Raw genomic sequence first — 18,692 nt, forward strand, 5'->3', positions numbered from 1 at the left:
TCAAAGCACCTAACTCTTACCTGATGAGCTGGTGCCCGAGGGCCACTGTCACCAGGATGTCACAGGCAACATTTGTAATGTCAGACCTCGGTGGTCAGATACAGTATGTCATAACACTTTGAATCATCTCCCCAAACCATTTCTCATTGACTCCCAAAGCCATTTTCACCCATGACAGGAAAGCCAACAGAGTCCCTCAAACGAACATTTCAAACGTAACAGGCAACATTCCTTTGGCTCATGCCAGGGAGGTTAGAACCCAGCTTGGGCCCTGATTGGCTCCTGGAAAGTTCTGTCACTTCCTCATGCCCTGCCCACTACTCTCTGCTCTACTTTATTTTGACTGAACATATTACTATGAAACATTTTATCCTAAGGCATAAGACATGTGAAACATATATAAAAGAACAACAACAAAAACCTCCACATGACTGAAAACAAAGATTAAAGTGATATAATTTTCTATATTAAAGAAACTTAAAGCCCTCTCCAATATCTCCCAAAGCAAACACTGTCCTGTAGCCAAATATACATGCTGTCATCTTCACAATGTTCCAGTATTAAATAATAACATATTAGTTTAAATTAACATATGATAATGAAAGTAATATGTTATTTTAAATTCTTACAGAAATTAAGGCCATGTATGTATCACTTTTTAATTTGTCCCATTTCATATATTTTGAAAAATCTAACAGGTATACATTAACTATGGTTTTTGTGGATTTGTTTTGTCCAGTGAATGACAACTTACTGTTAGACTACTCTACTAGTTTAATTTCTGTTACTGTAACAAAACACCCCAACAGAAAGCATCTTACTTTTACTGTAGCTCATAACCACGAGTTATAGAGGCAGGAGCCTGCAGCAGCGAGTCCAGTCAAGAGCAGAACTTAATCAAGACATGTATGCCTGTCGCTCAGCTAGATTTCTCTACTCTTACATGGCCAGTCAAATGCCCTCCCCCACATTCAGGATGGGGCTTCTTATCTCAATGAGCCCTACTAAGGACACTTCTCACAAACATGCCCAGAAGCCACCCTTCCTAGAAAATTCTTCATTGAGACTCTCCCAGGTAATTCTAGATTATATACAGTTGAAGCTTTTAAACTGACTGTCACCACTATGAGCAATAGTATCAATGCTTCCCGACTTCCCCACTATAGATGCTGCTGTGACAAACACTTTACAGTTCCCGCATGTACACGTAAATTTCTTTTCCTTTTTCCTCTCTGGTATGTTTGTGTAATTTTTTTTTTCACTTCTATTCCAGGCCCCTTGGGTTTGAAATAGGTCTCACTGATGCATGAGTTTCTTCAGACTATTTGTCTAGAATAAAATTACTGGTCTAGTCATAAAATACAACCCATTCGATTTTCAGTAGACAGTTATCAATTTGTCCTCCACAAATCTATAAAAGTCATAGTTAATGTATACCTGTTAGATTTATAATTCTATTATAATCGGTGTTGATCAGTCAAGAAAGCCAAGGCAATAATAATAATGTCACTATCCTTTTTCCCAGTCAGAGGAGATTGTCCCCTGATTATGATACACTACACAGTGACAGCCACTATTCCTAACTGCCCAGCAGGAGGATACATGTCAGACCGTCTCTGGAGGCTGTTTTCTTTCTTCTCAAAGCCTTCCAACATGAAGCAATGAGAAACAATTCGAAGGGTAAACATAACCATTAAAGGCAACACCAGGGGCTGCGGAGATGTTGTAATGGCTCAGTGGGTCAAAAGCACTTGCTGCACTAGCACAAGGATCCACAGAAAAAGCCAGGTACCTATAACCCCAGGACTGAGGGAGAAGAATGCTACAGCTTACTGGTTGCCAGCATGGTAGAAAACAGGAAAGATCCAAGTTCAGTGAGAGTCCCTGTCTCTGGAGAATAAAATAGAGAGCCATACACGACACTCAGCATTTTCCTCTGGCCTCTGTACACACATATATACCACACAGAAACATATACAAAAAGACAAAACCAAAGGCAGAGCAACGGTCCCCAAGCTGCAGTTTTCTCTCATGTGACTATTAGGATACAATGTCTAACATGTCTCTCTCTGTGACTTTGGAGGCAACCCGGCACCTCTCAGCCCTCATCACTGTCACTTTGCTGCTCCAGCCACAGAGGTCTTAAGATACTGAAATGCCTCCCAGTGTCTCGCACCCATCCCTCTGTCCAGGGTTACCCATACCCAGCTCACCCCAAACCCTGGCTCTGCATCTGTGTTCACATGTTTCTTCCTGCAAGAGGCCCTCCCTATCGTACCATCCAACTCCAATAACTTTGCTAAAGACTAATAGGGAGGATGGCTCCCTTCCTAAGCTTCTGTAACTGGACTCTTCATTTGTTAACTTATTGATTAGTGTGTTTCCCAGTCTCCAGCTAGAAGATCTATGAGAACAGAGGCCATGTCTACATTTGACTCTTTGTTGCCTGTTTAATCATTTTGTTTTGTTTTGTTTTGTTTTGACAGAAGGGACACAGACATGAACTCAAGTTAGATGAAAACCTAAGAATGTTTTGAGCTTCTTTTGGCTGTGAATAATGAATTGCATGGAAAGAAACTGAGGAACGATCAATCAAGCAGTCGATTAGCCATTGGGTAGCAACAATGGAGCTGGAGCATGGGTGTGGCTGAACGACAGTAGAGGTTTGAAGGAAATATTGGAAGTACCCATACTCAGCAAAGGTCGGAGAGCATGTGAGAGCATATATATATATATAAATAAAAGCTATTTGAATTCATTTAACCTCACATTTGCAGATCTTATTTAGACCCCCAACTTTCTGTCTGTACATCCCCTTAAGTAAAACAGTGGGACATAGTTTGAAATGTCAGACTAAGAAAGGATGCCCAAGTCCCTGCCCCAGCTCTGCTGGACTTCAACCCCCTACCATGAAAGCTAAGGGTTAGGACTGACACTTTCTTTTGGCTTTTGAGACAGTGTCCGTGTAGCCCAGGCTGTCCTCCAACTGTCTGCGTAGCTGGTTTCCCTTGTACTCCAGATTGCCCCCATCCACTCCCAACTGTTCAGACTATAGGCACACACTGCCATTCCTAACTAAGAGACATTTCATAAGGTTCCTTTGAAGCCTTTGGATCATGTTCTCAAATGCTGAAAGACATGCTTTGGAGATCACTGGTTCTGAGAAAAAAAAAAATAAACCTTGGATTGTGAATGTCTCTAAGACAAGAAGTAAGACTTTAATATTGGCCAGAAGAGCAAGGAAGTATGCTTGCTAGGGAGAGTGGACACAAGCCCCCAAAAATGGCTTCTCACACACTCACACTCACACACACACACACACACACACACACACACACACACACCCAACACACACATACGCACACCCTCCTACTAAGATTCCAGGATAAACAACAGGTGACACAGACTTCACTCACTACAGTATTGAACCCTACCCTCACTCACTACATGGCCTTCCATCCTTTCTAACCACTGACTCCAGCCATGTCCCTGGCTTGCTTACCTGTTGTTGGAGGCCTGGTACATTTGGCCCATGTGTATGACCATTTGTCTTCCAGGATTTATCTACATATGCCTCTTATACATCAAATTATAAATGCTCACAATATTTTTCGAAAAGAACTGAAACCCAGTTATATGTAGTGAAGACAAGGAAGTTAAAAATAATTACAGACAAAAAGTTTTGGGAATTTCAAAGCAATTATGTCACATAGATTGCCACTTGGGAAGAATGGGACAAGAAAGATCATTAAGTGTCAGTCTTGATTATCTTTGGAAAAATAATAAATTAGGAATGCATGATTTTCCTTGTTTTTATTCACTGTGATTCATTTACTTTTGATAATAGATACAGTCCTAGGATACTAGACAACGCTCACTTTTTACCAGCTCTTACTGGATAATTCACTTGACCTTTGCAGGAGGGCAGGAAAGGGGGGTAGTTCTGTCTGAGCACTCCTAACAATACTTAGGTATCACATTCATTAAAAATACAAAGCATGCTTTGAATGGGCACCATCAAAACCCTTCTCCCTTTCTTTTTGCCTCTTAGCCTGTCTTAATCACACCAATATTAAGATGAGGTCAACTGAAAGTCCCAATCTAAAATACCTCGTTCCATCTCAATAAAAATCTGAGCAATAGATTCAAATGTTATCGCAGTGATTTATAGCAGGCACAGCAATACTTTCAACAAAACTCAAATCAATGTTATTTAATAAGGGGAAATATTTACTACCCAGAACTACGAAAGAAAAAGACAAATGGGGGGGGCAGACAGAAATGGGGGACAAAGAGGAGTAGATGGAGTGAAAATTGAGGGGAAAAAAGCTGTACAAAATTCTTCTAGAGAATATTTAAAATAATCTGTCAAGGGGCTAGAGAGATGACTCAGGGTTAGGAGTGCTTTCTGCTTTGTTGTGATGATCAGAGCTCAAATCCCAGCACCTTTATCAGGTTGCTCTCAAACCCCTCGAACTCTTGGGAGGCAGAGACAGGCGGATCTCTGTGAGTTGGAGGCCAGCCTGGGCTACAGAGTGAGTTCCAGGACAGCCAGGGCTACACAGAGAAATCCTGTCTTGGAAAAAAAACAAACAAACAAACAAAAAAACCTGATGAAAGTTTCTCAGGACTCCAAAATGGCATGTAAGGTGAATGTTAATGAAATGTTTAGTATTAGATTTAAAGCTGTATAAATTGTATCTTCATATTCTATGAGAACAATTAGCATAAAAATGGGTCTCAAAAAATGCTTTACATGATTTATCTGTGTGTGAGGGAGGCTGTGCATGTATCACAGCAAGCACACGGAGGTCAGAAGACAACTTTCTGAAGACCAGGTGGGCCCTGGGACTCTAGCTCAGGGCGTCAGGTTTGGTGGCAAGCAACTTTACCCACCCAAACATCTCACTGGCATTCAATAAATGTGGGTAATGAATCAAGGGCTTACTTTTGTTATAACAGGTATTTGTTTCATTTGCCTTTGTCTTACGAGATCGGGTTTCACTGTGTCGCCTATTGAAATAGCTGGGACTGTTAGGCTCTGCCAGCATTCTTACCATAGTTTGGGACCAATCAACTTAAAATAAATTGTTACTTCATGTACCCTGTGTGTTCATCACACTGTGACACCCACGAAGTCATTCACACTGAGTTGTGGCATGCGCTTCATTCCACCTGGATCTTATCATCTACCAATAGATTCGATCTTTGATCTCTTCCACCAGTGCTGCTGTTCAGTATTGACATTGCTCTGACCTTTACATAGTACCATGTTACATATAATGAGAAGATGGCCAGCACCGGTGGTAGAAAAATATGAAATTCAGATTCAGGAGAATGTCACATTACAAAAGAAGAAAGCACATTGCTGCAGAATTAAAACCAGTTTTTCTGTAATCCAGACTTAGTTATTTGAAGTCTGTGCTGGCTAGTTTTATGCCATCTTGATACAAGCTAGAATCACCTGAAAAGGGGGGAAACTCAATTGAGAAAATGCCTCCACAAGATCCGACTGTAAGATCTGGCTGTGGAGCATGTTTTTAATTAGCAATTGATGGGGGAAGGCCCCGCCTACCGTGTGTGGTGCCATCCCTATGCTGGTGGTCCTGGGTTCTATGAGACAGTAGGCTGAGCAAGCCATGATGAAGAAGTCAGTAAGCAGCTCTCCTCCATGGCGTCTGTGTCAGCTCCTGCCTCCAGGTCTTTGCCCTGTTGGAGTTCCTGTCCTAACTTTCTTCAGTGATGGACTACAATGTGGAAGTGTAAACCAAATTAACACCTTCCTCCCCAACTGGTTTTCAGTTGTTGTGGTGTTTCAGCACAACTAAAAAGATAAAGTCTTAAATTCCTCTAACTACTCTGAAAATCAACAGAACAAACCCTCCTTTCAGTGCACCACCATAAACTCTCATTAATTCTTATCATTTAAGATTAAATTGAAGCTTAATAAAATTAAAAGTCATTTTTGGATGATGATTTTTTTTTGTTTTTTTTTTTTTTTTTGCAGTTTTCAATGTACTCTATTGAATTGGGCTATCCTGGCAACAATGTGAACTCAGCAACTAGCCCGCTTCCGCAGTACCATGTGTTTGGACTGTATCTGATCTCAGGGTTAAGAGCACTTGCTGTACAATCATTATGACTGGAGTTCGAATCCCAGGGCTCAGGTAACAAGCTGGGTGTGCTGTGCAGTCTTTAGCACCACTCCCTGAGGGGCAGAGATGGGAGGCTGGCTGAGGCCTGCTGGTTTCCACCCTGGATGAGGAAATGGCCCTGCATCAAATCAAAGGAATAAATGGAGACTATAGAGGCCTTCTGTGCACATAAAGAGGGGTATGTGTCTGAACACTACACACACATGAACATATACATGGATTCAACACACACACACACATACACACACACACACACACAACACACACAAATAAGTAAACAAACCTTTCAAAAGTGTAGTACATATAACATTTTAAAAAAGAAAGAGCCACAGGAAAACACACTTCTTCCTTCTCTGAGGAAATTCAGCTGCCTAAGCACTGGTATTTTCTCACTAATGACCCGGTAGCATTCGAAGGTGTACTTGCAGTAGAGTTAACAAAAGAAGAGAAAGGAGCCTATTTCTTTGCAGCACTCTCTGATTTCATTTACAAAATTGACCAAATTGGGGGGTGGGGGGAGGGATGAGCTCTGGGGAAATGGCTACAGTGCATTTTCTTTTCTTTTGCCTTTTCTAATTTGCCTTTGTGCTCTTGACCCAAGAAACTATATCTGATTACAAATCGGTGAGAATAATCAGCCTAAATTGATGACTGACATTTGAACAGACTGCACAGTAATATTTCACCACGGAAATCTGGACCGTTTTCTGAGGGCTCTTTTGACAAGAGAGCCTCATAAATAGCCTGTCCTTTTGAGAACTTAATTAGGAAATCAGAATGCTTGATTCGAGACTCTTTTGAAAGAGGCACACCTCTTTACTCTCAGACTCGGTGTCTACAGAGCGCAATCACGGCACTTACCTCGTTTGTTTCCCAGGTTCCCTCTGACTTGCCCGCTGCTGCTGACTCCTGAGTGGGCTCAGGCACATCAGAAGTGGCCAGCATCTCTCCACCTGGCAGAGGAAACTTTGCATGTTTTTCTGTGGAGCCTTTGGATTCAAGGATGCTGTTGAGACCATTTTCAGTCTCCCGCTTGGCAGATTCAATTCTCTTTTCCAAATCCTTTTGTTTACACTTAAGTGATTTTATATCATCTTTAATGATCTTCTGTCCTGCTGAAGATGTGTTTTGCTTGATGGATTTTGCTAATGCAGATGCCTTCTTTAATGCACCGCCTTGGAAACGGAGTCCACTCTCTAGTTCCTAGAAGTAGAGAAAAGGCTGTTGTAAAAAGTATTGCCATTCAGATCTCAGAAGGGTTTGTTGACTTTTTGTAAATCACAAAGTATTCTGCTTCACTAATATGAAAACATGTATTTATAAGAAAAGAAAGTGTCAATACTTCAAGGAAGAAACTTGGATGGAAATTATCAAACTACTGTGGCATCCCACATCAAATTCTCTAAGAGATTTCATAAGATGCCAGGGAATTCATAGCAAATAATGGGGAAAATGTTCATAGCACAGTTTGTAAAATACAGTAGGCATTCACTGGATATATTCCACTTAAGAGACAGCCTCTGGGGCTGGAGAGATGGCACAGTAGTTAAAAACACTGGCTGCTTACAAATGTCTATAAATACAATCCTAAAGACCAACTCCCTCTTCTAACATTTCTGGGCCAGAATATAGGCATGACCACATCTACTAAATAAAAGATGTATGTATGTATATATGTATGTATGTATGTTTGTTTGTTTTATGGAGGTAGATAGGATTTCACTATGTAGTTCCAGCTGGCCTAGAACTGGCTACATAGACCAGGCTGGCCTTGAACTCACAGAGATCTACATACTTTTGTCTCTAGTGCTGGGATTAAGAGTATGCACCACCACGTGATTTATCTATTTTTATTTGATAGGTGTGGGTGTTTGCATGTATCTGCATTATACCAAGTTTCAATCAAAAAAGGAATATTCAGGCTTTTCAAAACTCAAACATGCACCATGGAAAGTATCAGAACAATAAAGAGTCCATTGGGATGCCCATATCGATCTAATGCTTGTCTTTAAAATTGAAAGCTAATTCTATACACGGCACTACTCAGGCCTGCTGCATTGGCTGAACAAGCAGTGAGAAGGGTGTTTTGCAGATGTAGGTAAGAGCACTGATCCCCACTTGAGAGGGATGCTTGGTGCAGGAGAAATAGGAACGTAAAATCTTACAAGGCTCTACCATTAGAGAGAGGTTTTTATTTTTCCTTTTCTCCTCTTTCTTTCTTTCTTTCTTTCTTTCTTTCTTTCTTTCTTTCTCTTTCTTTCTTTCATTGATGGGGAATGTACTGGGTATGTTCATCTTATTGATTATTGAATAAAGTACTTGTTTGGCCAATGAAACAGCAAGTTAGACGGGACTAGGAATCAAAGAGGATTCTGGGCAATGTAGTAGAGAAGTGGTGATCCAGGCAGGAAGTGACATAGCAAGGAGACTCATATTTAAGCAAAGAGAAACAGGAAGTGTTCTTCTTTCCCCTTCGCTTCCTCCAGCGGCGGGAAGTGAGCCACCGGCAAGAGAGGGCGCCAGCAAAAGGCATCCTCTATAAGTCTTATAAAATATATAGATTTACAATAATTAAGACTGAGTTAGCAGATAAGAATCCTAGTCATTGGCCAAGCGGCTTTTGAACCTAATACAAGTCTCTCTGTGTGTTAATTTGGGCCCTAACTCAGGCGGGCGCCTGGCGTAAAGCACACATGTGGCAGTGGGGCTCGGTGGCTTTTGGTGGAAAGATTTATCATAACATTTCTTTCTTTCCTTTTCTCCTCTGAGACAGGATTTCTGTATGTAGCCCTGGCTGTCCTGGAACTCACTCTGTAGACCAGGTTGGCCTCAAACTCAGAGATTTGCCTGCTTCTGCCTCCTAAGTAATGGGATTAAAGGAGTGTGCCACCATGACCCAGCTAAGGGAGAGCTTTAATATAGTCCACCAGAATGAAAATTGGCAGGGCAACTATTATACAATGCCCATTCGCCCAAGATAGAGAATGCAAACTGGAACATTTCCCCAAGGCCATACTATGCTGTCTTTATCATTTGGCTTCTCAAAATCCCCTGGAATTGTATTGTTTCTGAAACAAAGACTATCAGAAGTGACAGGCTGGTCATGGGTAGAATTATCCCTTCTACGTGTCCATTGAATCACTGTTCAATAGCTTCACCAATGGACTTGACCACTAGATTAGCATGTCCCCATTTATTCCCCAGACTACTAAGACCTTTCTAAATAACACTTGAATTTCCGTGGTCAAAGGTACTAAAACGTCAAGTTGTCATGAATATTGATTCCCTGCCCCCCACAATGTGTATTATGTTAGGACATTGCTCAATACCTGTAATTTCTGCATTTTGTCCTCAACCATTATTTGGTCCTTAGATGCATCAAAGAGACTGACAAACTCCTTGGAGATATCATCCAGTGTGGTGTTTAGGTCTGTGATACAAATCTGGTATGAACTATGTTCTTGAACATGACTCTCTAATTTTCGCACAGAATCCTACAAATAAAACCATTGACAATTAGCAAATTATATGTTTTCAGTCAGAAATTATATAATGTGATATATAATTCACACATAATCTATAATATATGTGATATAACATATAATACATATACATTGTAATATATACAATTCACATATAAGGTTTCACACTGAAACAAGAATATTCCCATAACTGACCCAGAATTGGTAGTGTTTAAGGTATGTCACTGTGAAATCCTCCATCTCCCCATAAAAATGACTTAATAAAAACATTTGTTCTTTGTGTGTTTTCTTGCCTTAATTCCCTTCCTAAAGACAATTTGTCTGTCAAGAGAATACAAAGGAAAATGACTACAGTTATAACATTAAATCACAAACATAATGAGTAAAGTTTTCTCTTATTTGTTGTTTTTAAACAAAGAGTCTGCATCTCAAAATAAGACTGTATGAGAGCAACCTGATTCCAGGTTCCTTTCCTTGGAATAAAAGAATCATAATCCAAAAGCAAACTATCTTCATATAATCTCCCTGGGATAAGGAAATCAGAGGACCACACCATATCAGACACCAGCAAGAAGTAACCTACAGAACATCCAGTCAAGTAGGCATTTGAATCCACACCCAGCTCTAGGTATTGGATAAGCAAGACTTCTTATCCAGGTAATCCTTACACTCAACCTGGCTTTCAATGTCTAAAGAATTAAAAACAGGGGTTGGAGAGATTGATCAGTAGTAAGAGCACTGAATGCTCTTCTAAAGGACCTGGGTTCAATCCCCAACACCTACATAGCAGCTCACAACTGTCTGTAACTCCAGTTCCATGGCAAAACACCAAGCACATAAAAAAATAAAAAAATAAACAAAACCAAAAAATGAAAAAAAGATTTAAAACCAGTTTTACTGAAAGAATGGACTCCATTATGACAAGGGAACAATTTATTTCAATCCATTTTGTTGTAGATCTCGTGGAAAGGTCCAAGGGAGGAACAAGACAACTGATACAAATTATTACGATGGATGGATGGATGGATGGATGGATGGATGACAGATGAGGAAGTAGATTAGTGGGTAGGTGGGTATATGAGTGGATACATGTGTTAACAGATGGATATATTGGATGATACATTGATGGACAGGGAGGTGTATAAGTAGATGCACTGACAGATGGATGGACGGAGGAAAGGATGGATGTGTTAACAGGTGGATAATGCCCACATTGCCATCCTTATAGAGATTCCTAAGGAACTTTAAGACATATGATTCCTGAAGAGGGGAATTATAACAACAGGAAATAATAAAACAATCAATACGCAATGGCTTCTTCTAGCAAAAGTAATTGGGTAGATTCTTGCCTTCTTGAGGGTTGGCATTTTCACATAAAACTGAAACCCACTGAAAGCTTTGGGTTCAGCAAAAGAACAACATCCACATACTAGTTCAGAGCAAGGATCCTGTGTGGTGACTGTTGCAGGCACAGGGATTGTCTCTGTTCATCTCACCTGGAGCTGCTGAAGAAGGCTTTCATGCAGCTGTTTTATTTCCAGCCATGGCTCCTCACTGAAGCTAGGGTTTTTAGTGCACTCCAAAAGGTAATTGCCCTGAGATTTTAGCTCTTCTAGCAAGGATGTCAAATCTTGGGCTTTCTGGAGGAATTTCTTGCAAATCTTTAACTGGGCTTGTTTCTCTGGCAAGCCAGGTTGTAGAGCAAGGCCAGCTTCCTGCTGCTTCTTCAGATCCCTGAGCATCAGCCGCAGGTCCTCCTTACTCTGCAAATACTTTTCTCCTTCTAGTACAAGCTTTTCTTGATGGCTACATGTTGCAAAAGAGTTTTGAATAGAAATGACAATAAGCAAAATGAAGGGCCATTTGGCATACTCTATTCCAACACACATTATTCCTAAGTGGAAATTAAATAATATGCATATTATTTCCAGGGACTGTTGAACACTCCAACCCTTTAACAGCACTAACCTTAGCTGAGAATTTATTTGAGTACTACTAAGACATAATTGTTACACAGTATTTCTTACAAAATAATGTTCTAATTTCAAACTACCCCAGCAATGTTTACTTTACTTAAATATATTATAAAGTCCTATTTTACCCTTACATAAAGCTGAAGCAAGTGGTGCTTGAGAAAAAAGAGAGGCCAGGTCTACAAAGTGCCTGCCTTGTAAGGTCAATCCCTAGAACCAATGTAAAAAAGAAACACTCAGGTGTGGTAGCATAAATGACTACCATCCAAGAGAGGCAGGTGGATACCTAGGGCTCACTGGCCAGCCAGCCTAGCTTACTTGAGAATCAGAGGCCTGTTGTGGAGTATTACTTTAACTAGGTAAAGATGTATTACATTTGTTTATGCTGCATTTGTTTAATAATACAAAGATTTGATGTTTTGCCTGCCTAAGATACCTGATTGTTCTAATAAAAAGCTGAACAGCCAATAGCAAGGCAGTAGAGGGGTAAGCAGGGCTTGTGGGCACAGAGAATAAGTAGGAAGGGGAATCTAGACTCAAGGGACAATGAGGAGAACAAGGGAGGGATGCCCCAAACCAGCCAGGCAGCAGCCAGCCAACCAGACACAGAATAGGACATACAGAATGAAAGAAAGGTAAAAAGCCCTGAGGCAAAACATAGATGAAGAGAAACTGGTTAAATTAAGTTATAAGAGCTAGTGGGAGGAGGGGAGAGGAGGACATGAGGGAGCAGGAAGGTTGAGTCAGGAGAAAAATAGAGGAGAGCAGGATAAGAGATACCATAATAGAAGGTTTAAAGAGAAATCTGGCATTAGGGAAATATCCAGAGATCTACAATGGTGACCCCAACTAACAATCTAAGCAATAGTGGAGAGGCTACCTTAAATGTCTTTCCCCAATAATGAGACTGATGACTACCTTATATGCCATCCTAGAGCCTTCATCTAGTAGCTGAGGGAAGCAGAAGCAGACACCCACAGCTAAACACTGAACCGAACTCCTGGAATCTAGTCGCAGAGAGGGAGGAGTGATGAGCAAAGGGGTCAAGACCAGGCTGGAGAAACCCACAGAAACATATTCAGGCATAAAGACACACACAAAAACTCACACACTCACACACTCACACACACACACACACACACACACACACACACACACACACACACACACACACAGTTTAAACAAAAAGAATCTTCACTAGAAATATGTTTATAGGATTCAGCCAATATTTATCAATGTTCACACATTTAAGAATTTCTTAGAATAAGATTTAAAAGGATTCATTAGTCCATAGTCTTCTCACATGCCAGGGAAGGATTAAGCTAAGAAGCAAAGAGGGAAGACAGAATCAATCTATTGCTAAGAGCCCTACTGATCAATGCACCAGCCAGAGTGACCCCCATCTCTCAGTTCTTCTGGAGACCACCATGGGTGCCCCTCACAGCTTCTCTCCAGTAGCCACTTTATCCAAACCCACGTGGCAGGCAAAACACTTGCTATGACTTCATTGTAAGGAAAACAGACAGCCTTTACCTTAGATATGTGTTGGCTAGATGGAGCGTATGGTTCCACTGGTTGCTGAGATCCGTAAGGGTCTCCTGAACCAACGGAGCCTCACAGTGTTCAGCTTGTCTCACTACCATCTGGATTTTGGCATCTCCTTCAGGCTTCAGTAAAATGATTTCCTGAAATCACAAAGGTTCTATAACTTTATCTGAGTTACTTCCAGATGTCAGATATGAGACCTTTTTTGTCACACTTAGACCATGAGGCTAACTGTAGAGTCTATTTCATAATAACACTTCCATTTTTATATACACTCCAAAAGATGGAGACACTCTTGCTTCATGGTATACATGTAATTTTTAATTACATGTTGATTTGAACTAACTGCATTCCTGCTTGCCCTTGATTCTCAAAACCTCCACTAATTCTCCTTCCTGGACACTTGTTGGTTTTCAAGGCAGAGTTTCTCTGTGTCATAGCAGCTCTGGCTGTCCTGGAACTCACTCTGCAGACCAAGTTGGCTTGAAATCACAGAAATCCGCCCGCGTCTGCCTCCTGAGTGCTGGGATCAAAGGTGTGCGCCACGACCACCCAGCTTTCCTAGCTACTTCTTAATATTGACATGGAAGGTCAGAGGTAGCACCTTGAACAGATACTGCTACATATCTAAGAAGAGACTCATGGCTTCCCACAGGAAAAGTGTCCCTCCTGTTCATTCTTTTTTCCACCATGACAGGCTAATTCCCTGTTCCCTTTCTCTTCTTTGCTCTGATAAAACAGAGTTCTTGTCTTTGAAGAGACTACTCAGGACAGTCTGGTGAAATAACGTCTGGGGACATAGCCCAGTGACTCTGAGTACTCAGTCTTAGCAACCCTTGTAGCTCACTGCTCACGACTTTTTCCTGTCATGGTGCCCCCACCGAGGCAACCCCAGTACACACCTGCACTGCTGTCCCTGCAGGTTTTAATAAGTCACATTTAGTGACTCTCCTCTTGGATGGAGAGGCCATTCAAGACCCCCCTGTCCCACATACCCACTGTGTATCCAATAATGCTTCAAGAGCACGGTTACCTACTCCCAAGATTCCTCTCTACCTTTCCCATCCACATTGTGAGCCTTCAGCTGTCTGGACATAGATAGATGAGATGACTTTGCATCCTCTCATACTCCCTCTTCCTGTGCTGATTAGTGCCTTTATTTCTACCTGCTACAAGGGATGATGAATAACTAGGTGATCGCTGCCCCCTCGAAGAGAACAACATACTTTTTCTCTTTCACATGCATTAGATTAATTTTAGATCCATAACCACCATTCTGTTTTGTAAGCTCAGCGATTTGAATTCCTTCAACCATCCCACGGTGATCTTATTTTCTATTAAGAAAGGAATCGTTGCAGTTTCCCTCTGAAGCTTTGCAAAATGAGAGTTCACTCTGACCTCTCAAATTCGGTTTCCACGGTTATACCTTTATTTTTTGGATTCTTTCTTCGAGGGGCATTTTGCCTTCTGATGAATTCAAAGCCATAAGGCACTCTTTAATCTCTTTTATCCAGTGAGTTACATCATGTGCAAGACCATTAAAGTTCTGGTCTTCAGCAGGTGATAACTTATCCTCTTCCTCAATTTCATGTAATTGTCTCAATAAACCCTGGTATCTATCAACCAGATGTGTCGACTCTTTGATTGTCTCTTCTGCCTCCATAAGCCCATGTTCCTTCAGAGAGTCGTTCAGCCGGGCCACAATCTCAAACTGTTCCCTGTAATTTCCAAATACCATTGTCAGTTTATCGGGACCCAATGGAGAAAGCATATCACCAAATAATACATTTCCATCAAGATCGCCATACCTCTTCCTAGTTAATGCTTGGTGAAACAGATCCATTTTCTCTCCTGGTGTTTCCATTTCTTTCCACTTCTCTTCTTGATTAGTCAACCACTTACTTAGGCTTCTGCAATCATCATCCAATCTGCAAGACCAATTCACAGATTAGGACATAAGAAAAGATGACTGTGCCAAAGATACATCAATAGAGTTTTTCTAGTTTTCTTTTAAACCCTAACTTGATACATATCCAAACTTAAATAGTCATTGCCTATATTGCAGTAGAATTCATAAAGAAAAAGAACCAAACAGATGCATGGAATCAATAGATCAAGAAACAATGGACTCTCCCCTGGAACTCTACCATTTTGGATAACTCAAAGAATCCCCTAGAGTTTTCTATTCCCAGCAAAGACCCTGGATTTAGAAGTCCAGTCAGCATTTAGAAAGGACAGCTCAAGGATAGAATGCTTGCTGTGAGGCCTTAGATGGTATACCAATGTGGGAGGGAGAACAATGTAGAGCAGGTAATAGCATTTGTTGCTCTTTGAAAGGAGCTGGGCTCACTTCCCAGCACCCACATGGCAGCTCACAACCATCTCTAACTCCAGTTCCTGGAGATCTGACATCCTCTTCTGACCTCCATAGACACCAGGCACACACATGGTGCACAAGCATCTATGTAGGCAACACTCATACACAAACATATACTTTACTTCTCTGCATAGTGAGTTCCAAATCCATGAGATCCCAATGACAACAGATCCAAATTATTTGATGACAATTTGTTCCTGTACTGGAATGTATATATAGCCTTTTTTCTTCCTTGTTCACATTCCTTAACTATGCAGTATAACAGCTATTTATATAGCATTTACATGGCATCAGTTATTATAGGTAATGTACAGATGATGTAAATAAACTATATGGAAAAATGTGCATCAACTATTGCAAATACCACCCAATTTACAGAAAGGCCTTGAGCACCACAGGGATCCCAAGAGCCAGTGTCTGAGAGATAGCGAGGAACAACTGTACCTACTTCACTCGGGAAATGTGTACACACTGAATATCCCAGCATATGCTGTACATTGTGAACTAGAAGTCACTACCAAAATAGTCTTAGGAGATGTTATTTATTTCCTACCTCAGGAGCTGCTGCAGGGAGTCATTCAGTTCCCTGGCTCGGGCCTGGCATGCGGACTCCATATTTTCTAATTCCAGTTCTTGACTGCCAAGCCAGCTGTTAAGCTCTTTGACATGAGCTTTGGGTAGGAGCATCTTCACATGCTGCAGAACAGTCTGTACCTGCTGGATTTTACTCTTCCCTCCTCCAAGAGTCAAGAAGTCCTTAAACACAAGAAGTCAATTACATCTACTGGGAAGTCCAAATGTGTCTGCCATCCCCCCCTGGTACTTGCAAACCTGTATCAATGCATGGCTCCTTCCTAACACCCTCTACAGAAGGGCTAGGAAAATGAGGCCGACTCCAGTGACAGATCATCCTCAATAGCTCTAGAGTTGTTTGTGTGTGTGTGTGTGTGTGTGTGTGTGTGTGTGTGTGTGTGTGTGTGTGAGAGAGAGAGAGAGAGAGAGAGAGAGAGAGAGAGAGAGAGAGAGAGAGAGAGAGAGAGAGAATATGTGTGTGTTCATCTCTAGGGCTTACATCAAGCAAAAATAATGCAATACCAATACAAAACTCACATGGTAAACAAGATGGAGAAAGCTAACGTCTCCTATCTTGGTGATCCTTCACTTCTTATAAATACTTTCTTTGTCCTCTGTCTGGCATTCCATATGTGAAACTGAACAGATTATTCTGCATTTACCTTTGCCCAGATTCTCACCACCCCAGTGTTCATGTTTCAAGGTCTGGGCATCAATTTCTGAGGCCCATGGAATGAGCCACAGTAAAGGTGAGCAGAAGTGATGCCATGATACATTCTGAAACCTTGTGCTGATGACCAACTAAATATAGAGAGCAATATGGTGTGTTTTTTGTTCAAACACCTTTCCAAGTAAACAGGACATCAAGCAATGCGCTAAATAGAACAGCAGCGATCACATGGGAGAACATTCACTTGGTATATGCAAACACCCTGCCATTTTATATAAAGGACTTGAGTATCCAGGGGTATTGATAGCCCCAGGGCTGGGGTTAGGAGGAAGTACCTGAAGCTACCAACAAGCTTAAGAACATGACGTATCATCTAAACCAAGTCAGAAGGCTCAGCTATTGGAGTCAGAGAGGGAGGTTGGGAAAATTTTTAAACCCTAGGGCTCAGGGTCAGCCCAGACAACATTGTGAGACTTCTCTTGAACACTTTAGTTTTGGTACGTTTTGGCATATGTATCTTACAGAAAGTTTTTGCAGCTTTTGTTCCATGCTCATTTTTGTTTCTGGTGGCTCAAAACACTCCTGAAGGTTCATTTTGATGTTGCTGAACCAGTCGTTAAAGTTCTTACACTGGTCTGTAGGAGAAAAGAAAATAGTTCTATATATTCAAACAGGACTTCATATACCTTAGTAGATAGGAGACTAGGAACTTGCTCCCAACAGCAGGGGCAAAGCCATGAGGTGTTCTGAAACCCAGTGCTGAGAACCCATTGAGTATAGAGAGCGACAAGATGTATTTTTGGAACAAACACCTTTCCAAGAACACAGGGCATCCAGAGACACCTGCAAGGGCAGCATGCTCACAGGCACACCCTCAGACACAGACTGACCACATGACCTCAGTGACTATGAAATAAAGATTTTAGGCTTGAAGAAATGGATGTTACTTATACCACACACCAACAGTGTTTGCCCCAAAGGATTTATCAAAATATTATTCCTTTAAATACAGCCCTGATCTAGAAGTCAAGTGTAGATCAGGCTTTGGACACAGTGCAATTAGCATATTCATATTTCAAGAGTGCCAGAACAAAGTTCAAGACACATCACACTCACCGTTCAAGAATGTGGAAAAGTGATCCTGCAGAGTGCTCTTTTTGGTGTTAAATAAATCGCTGACACTTGCGTACTGTCTTTTTAATTCAGAGAGCTCTGGAGTGAGACACCCTATTTGATTCTGGAGGACTGTCATGCTGTGTTTCTGTTGGAGGATCTGCTGCTTGATCTCCTGAAATCAGAATAAACCACCGGCATTGCATCCTAACACTGGCTCACTCCACAGCTCATAAGCAGTTCACTATCTGTGTGTCTGTGTATACATGTACGTACTTGTGGATGCATGTGTGCAAGTGTATATGGGCGTCAGGCGTCAACCTTGATTATTCTGCATCTTATTATAGTATCATTTTTATTAAGATCACTGAACTTGGAGCTCGCCGATTGGCTAGGTTAGCTGGCCAGCGATTCCCTCAGCTCTGCTCCCCCTGCACCAGGGTTACCATGGCTGGCTTAAAAAACAACCAAACCAAACCAAACCAAACCCCTGGGTGCTAGGGATTTGAACTCAGGTCTTTCTGCTTACTCAGCAAGGACTTTGACAACTGAGTCATCTCCCAGGCTTCAGAGGTTTTCATTATTTTATAAGTCTATTTCATAGTTGATGTGTAGTACAGTGCTATTTACTTTTCTACTTTTATATATTTATTTGATGAGTGTGTGTGTGTGTGTGTGTGTGTGTGTGTGTGTGTGTGTGTGTGTGTGTGTGACATGTGAGCCACTGTGTGCATGTGAATGCATGTGCAATGTCTGTGGGTTCAGGGGTTTAATCTCAGATCATCAGGCTTGGGGCACTTACTG

The 18,692-nt window shown here is 41.3% G+C and overlaps 1 protein-coding gene across 14 annotated transcripts in view; it reads right to left on the reverse strand.

Moving 5' to 3' along the window:
• Syne2 (spectrin repeat containing nuclear envelope protein 2) overlaps positions 1–18,692 on the reverse strand; it is a 289,785-nt gene that overhangs the window by 151,285 nt on the left and 119,808 nt on the right. For all 14 annotated transcript variants that reach the window (XR_004770080.1, XR_004770079.1, XM_027418272.2 and 11 more), the window contains 9 exons: positions 17,892–18,063; positions 17,298–17,410; positions 16,086–16,288; positions 14,964–15,083; positions 14,582–14,873; positions 13,144–13,295; positions 11,134–11,443; positions 9,485–9,649; positions 7,017–7,358 (listed from right to left, as the gene is read on the reverse strand). Coding sequence is in view for 12 of the 14 variants with exons in the window: in XM_027418272.2 (XP_027274073.1) it covers positions 7,017–7,358; positions 9,485–9,649; positions 11,134–11,443; positions 13,144–13,295; positions 14,582–14,873; positions 14,964–15,083; positions 16,086–16,288; positions 17,298–17,410; positions 17,892–18,063 (1,869 nt within the window). In the remaining 2 variants the exon portion in view is untranslated. The remainder of the gene's footprint in view (positions 1–7,016; positions 7,359–9,484; positions 9,650–11,133; positions 11,444–13,143; positions 13,296–14,581; positions 14,874–14,963; positions 15,084–16,085; positions 16,289–17,297; positions 17,411–17,891; positions 18,064–18,692) is intronic.

This window comes from Cricetulus griseus, chromosome 5 (assembly GCF_003668045.3).
Source record: "Cricetulus griseus strain 17A/GY chromosome 5, alternate assembly CriGri-PICRH-1.0, whole genome shotgun sequence".
Lineage (NCBI taxonomy): Eukaryota > Metazoa > Chordata > Mammalia > Rodentia > Cricetidae > Cricetulus > Cricetulus griseus.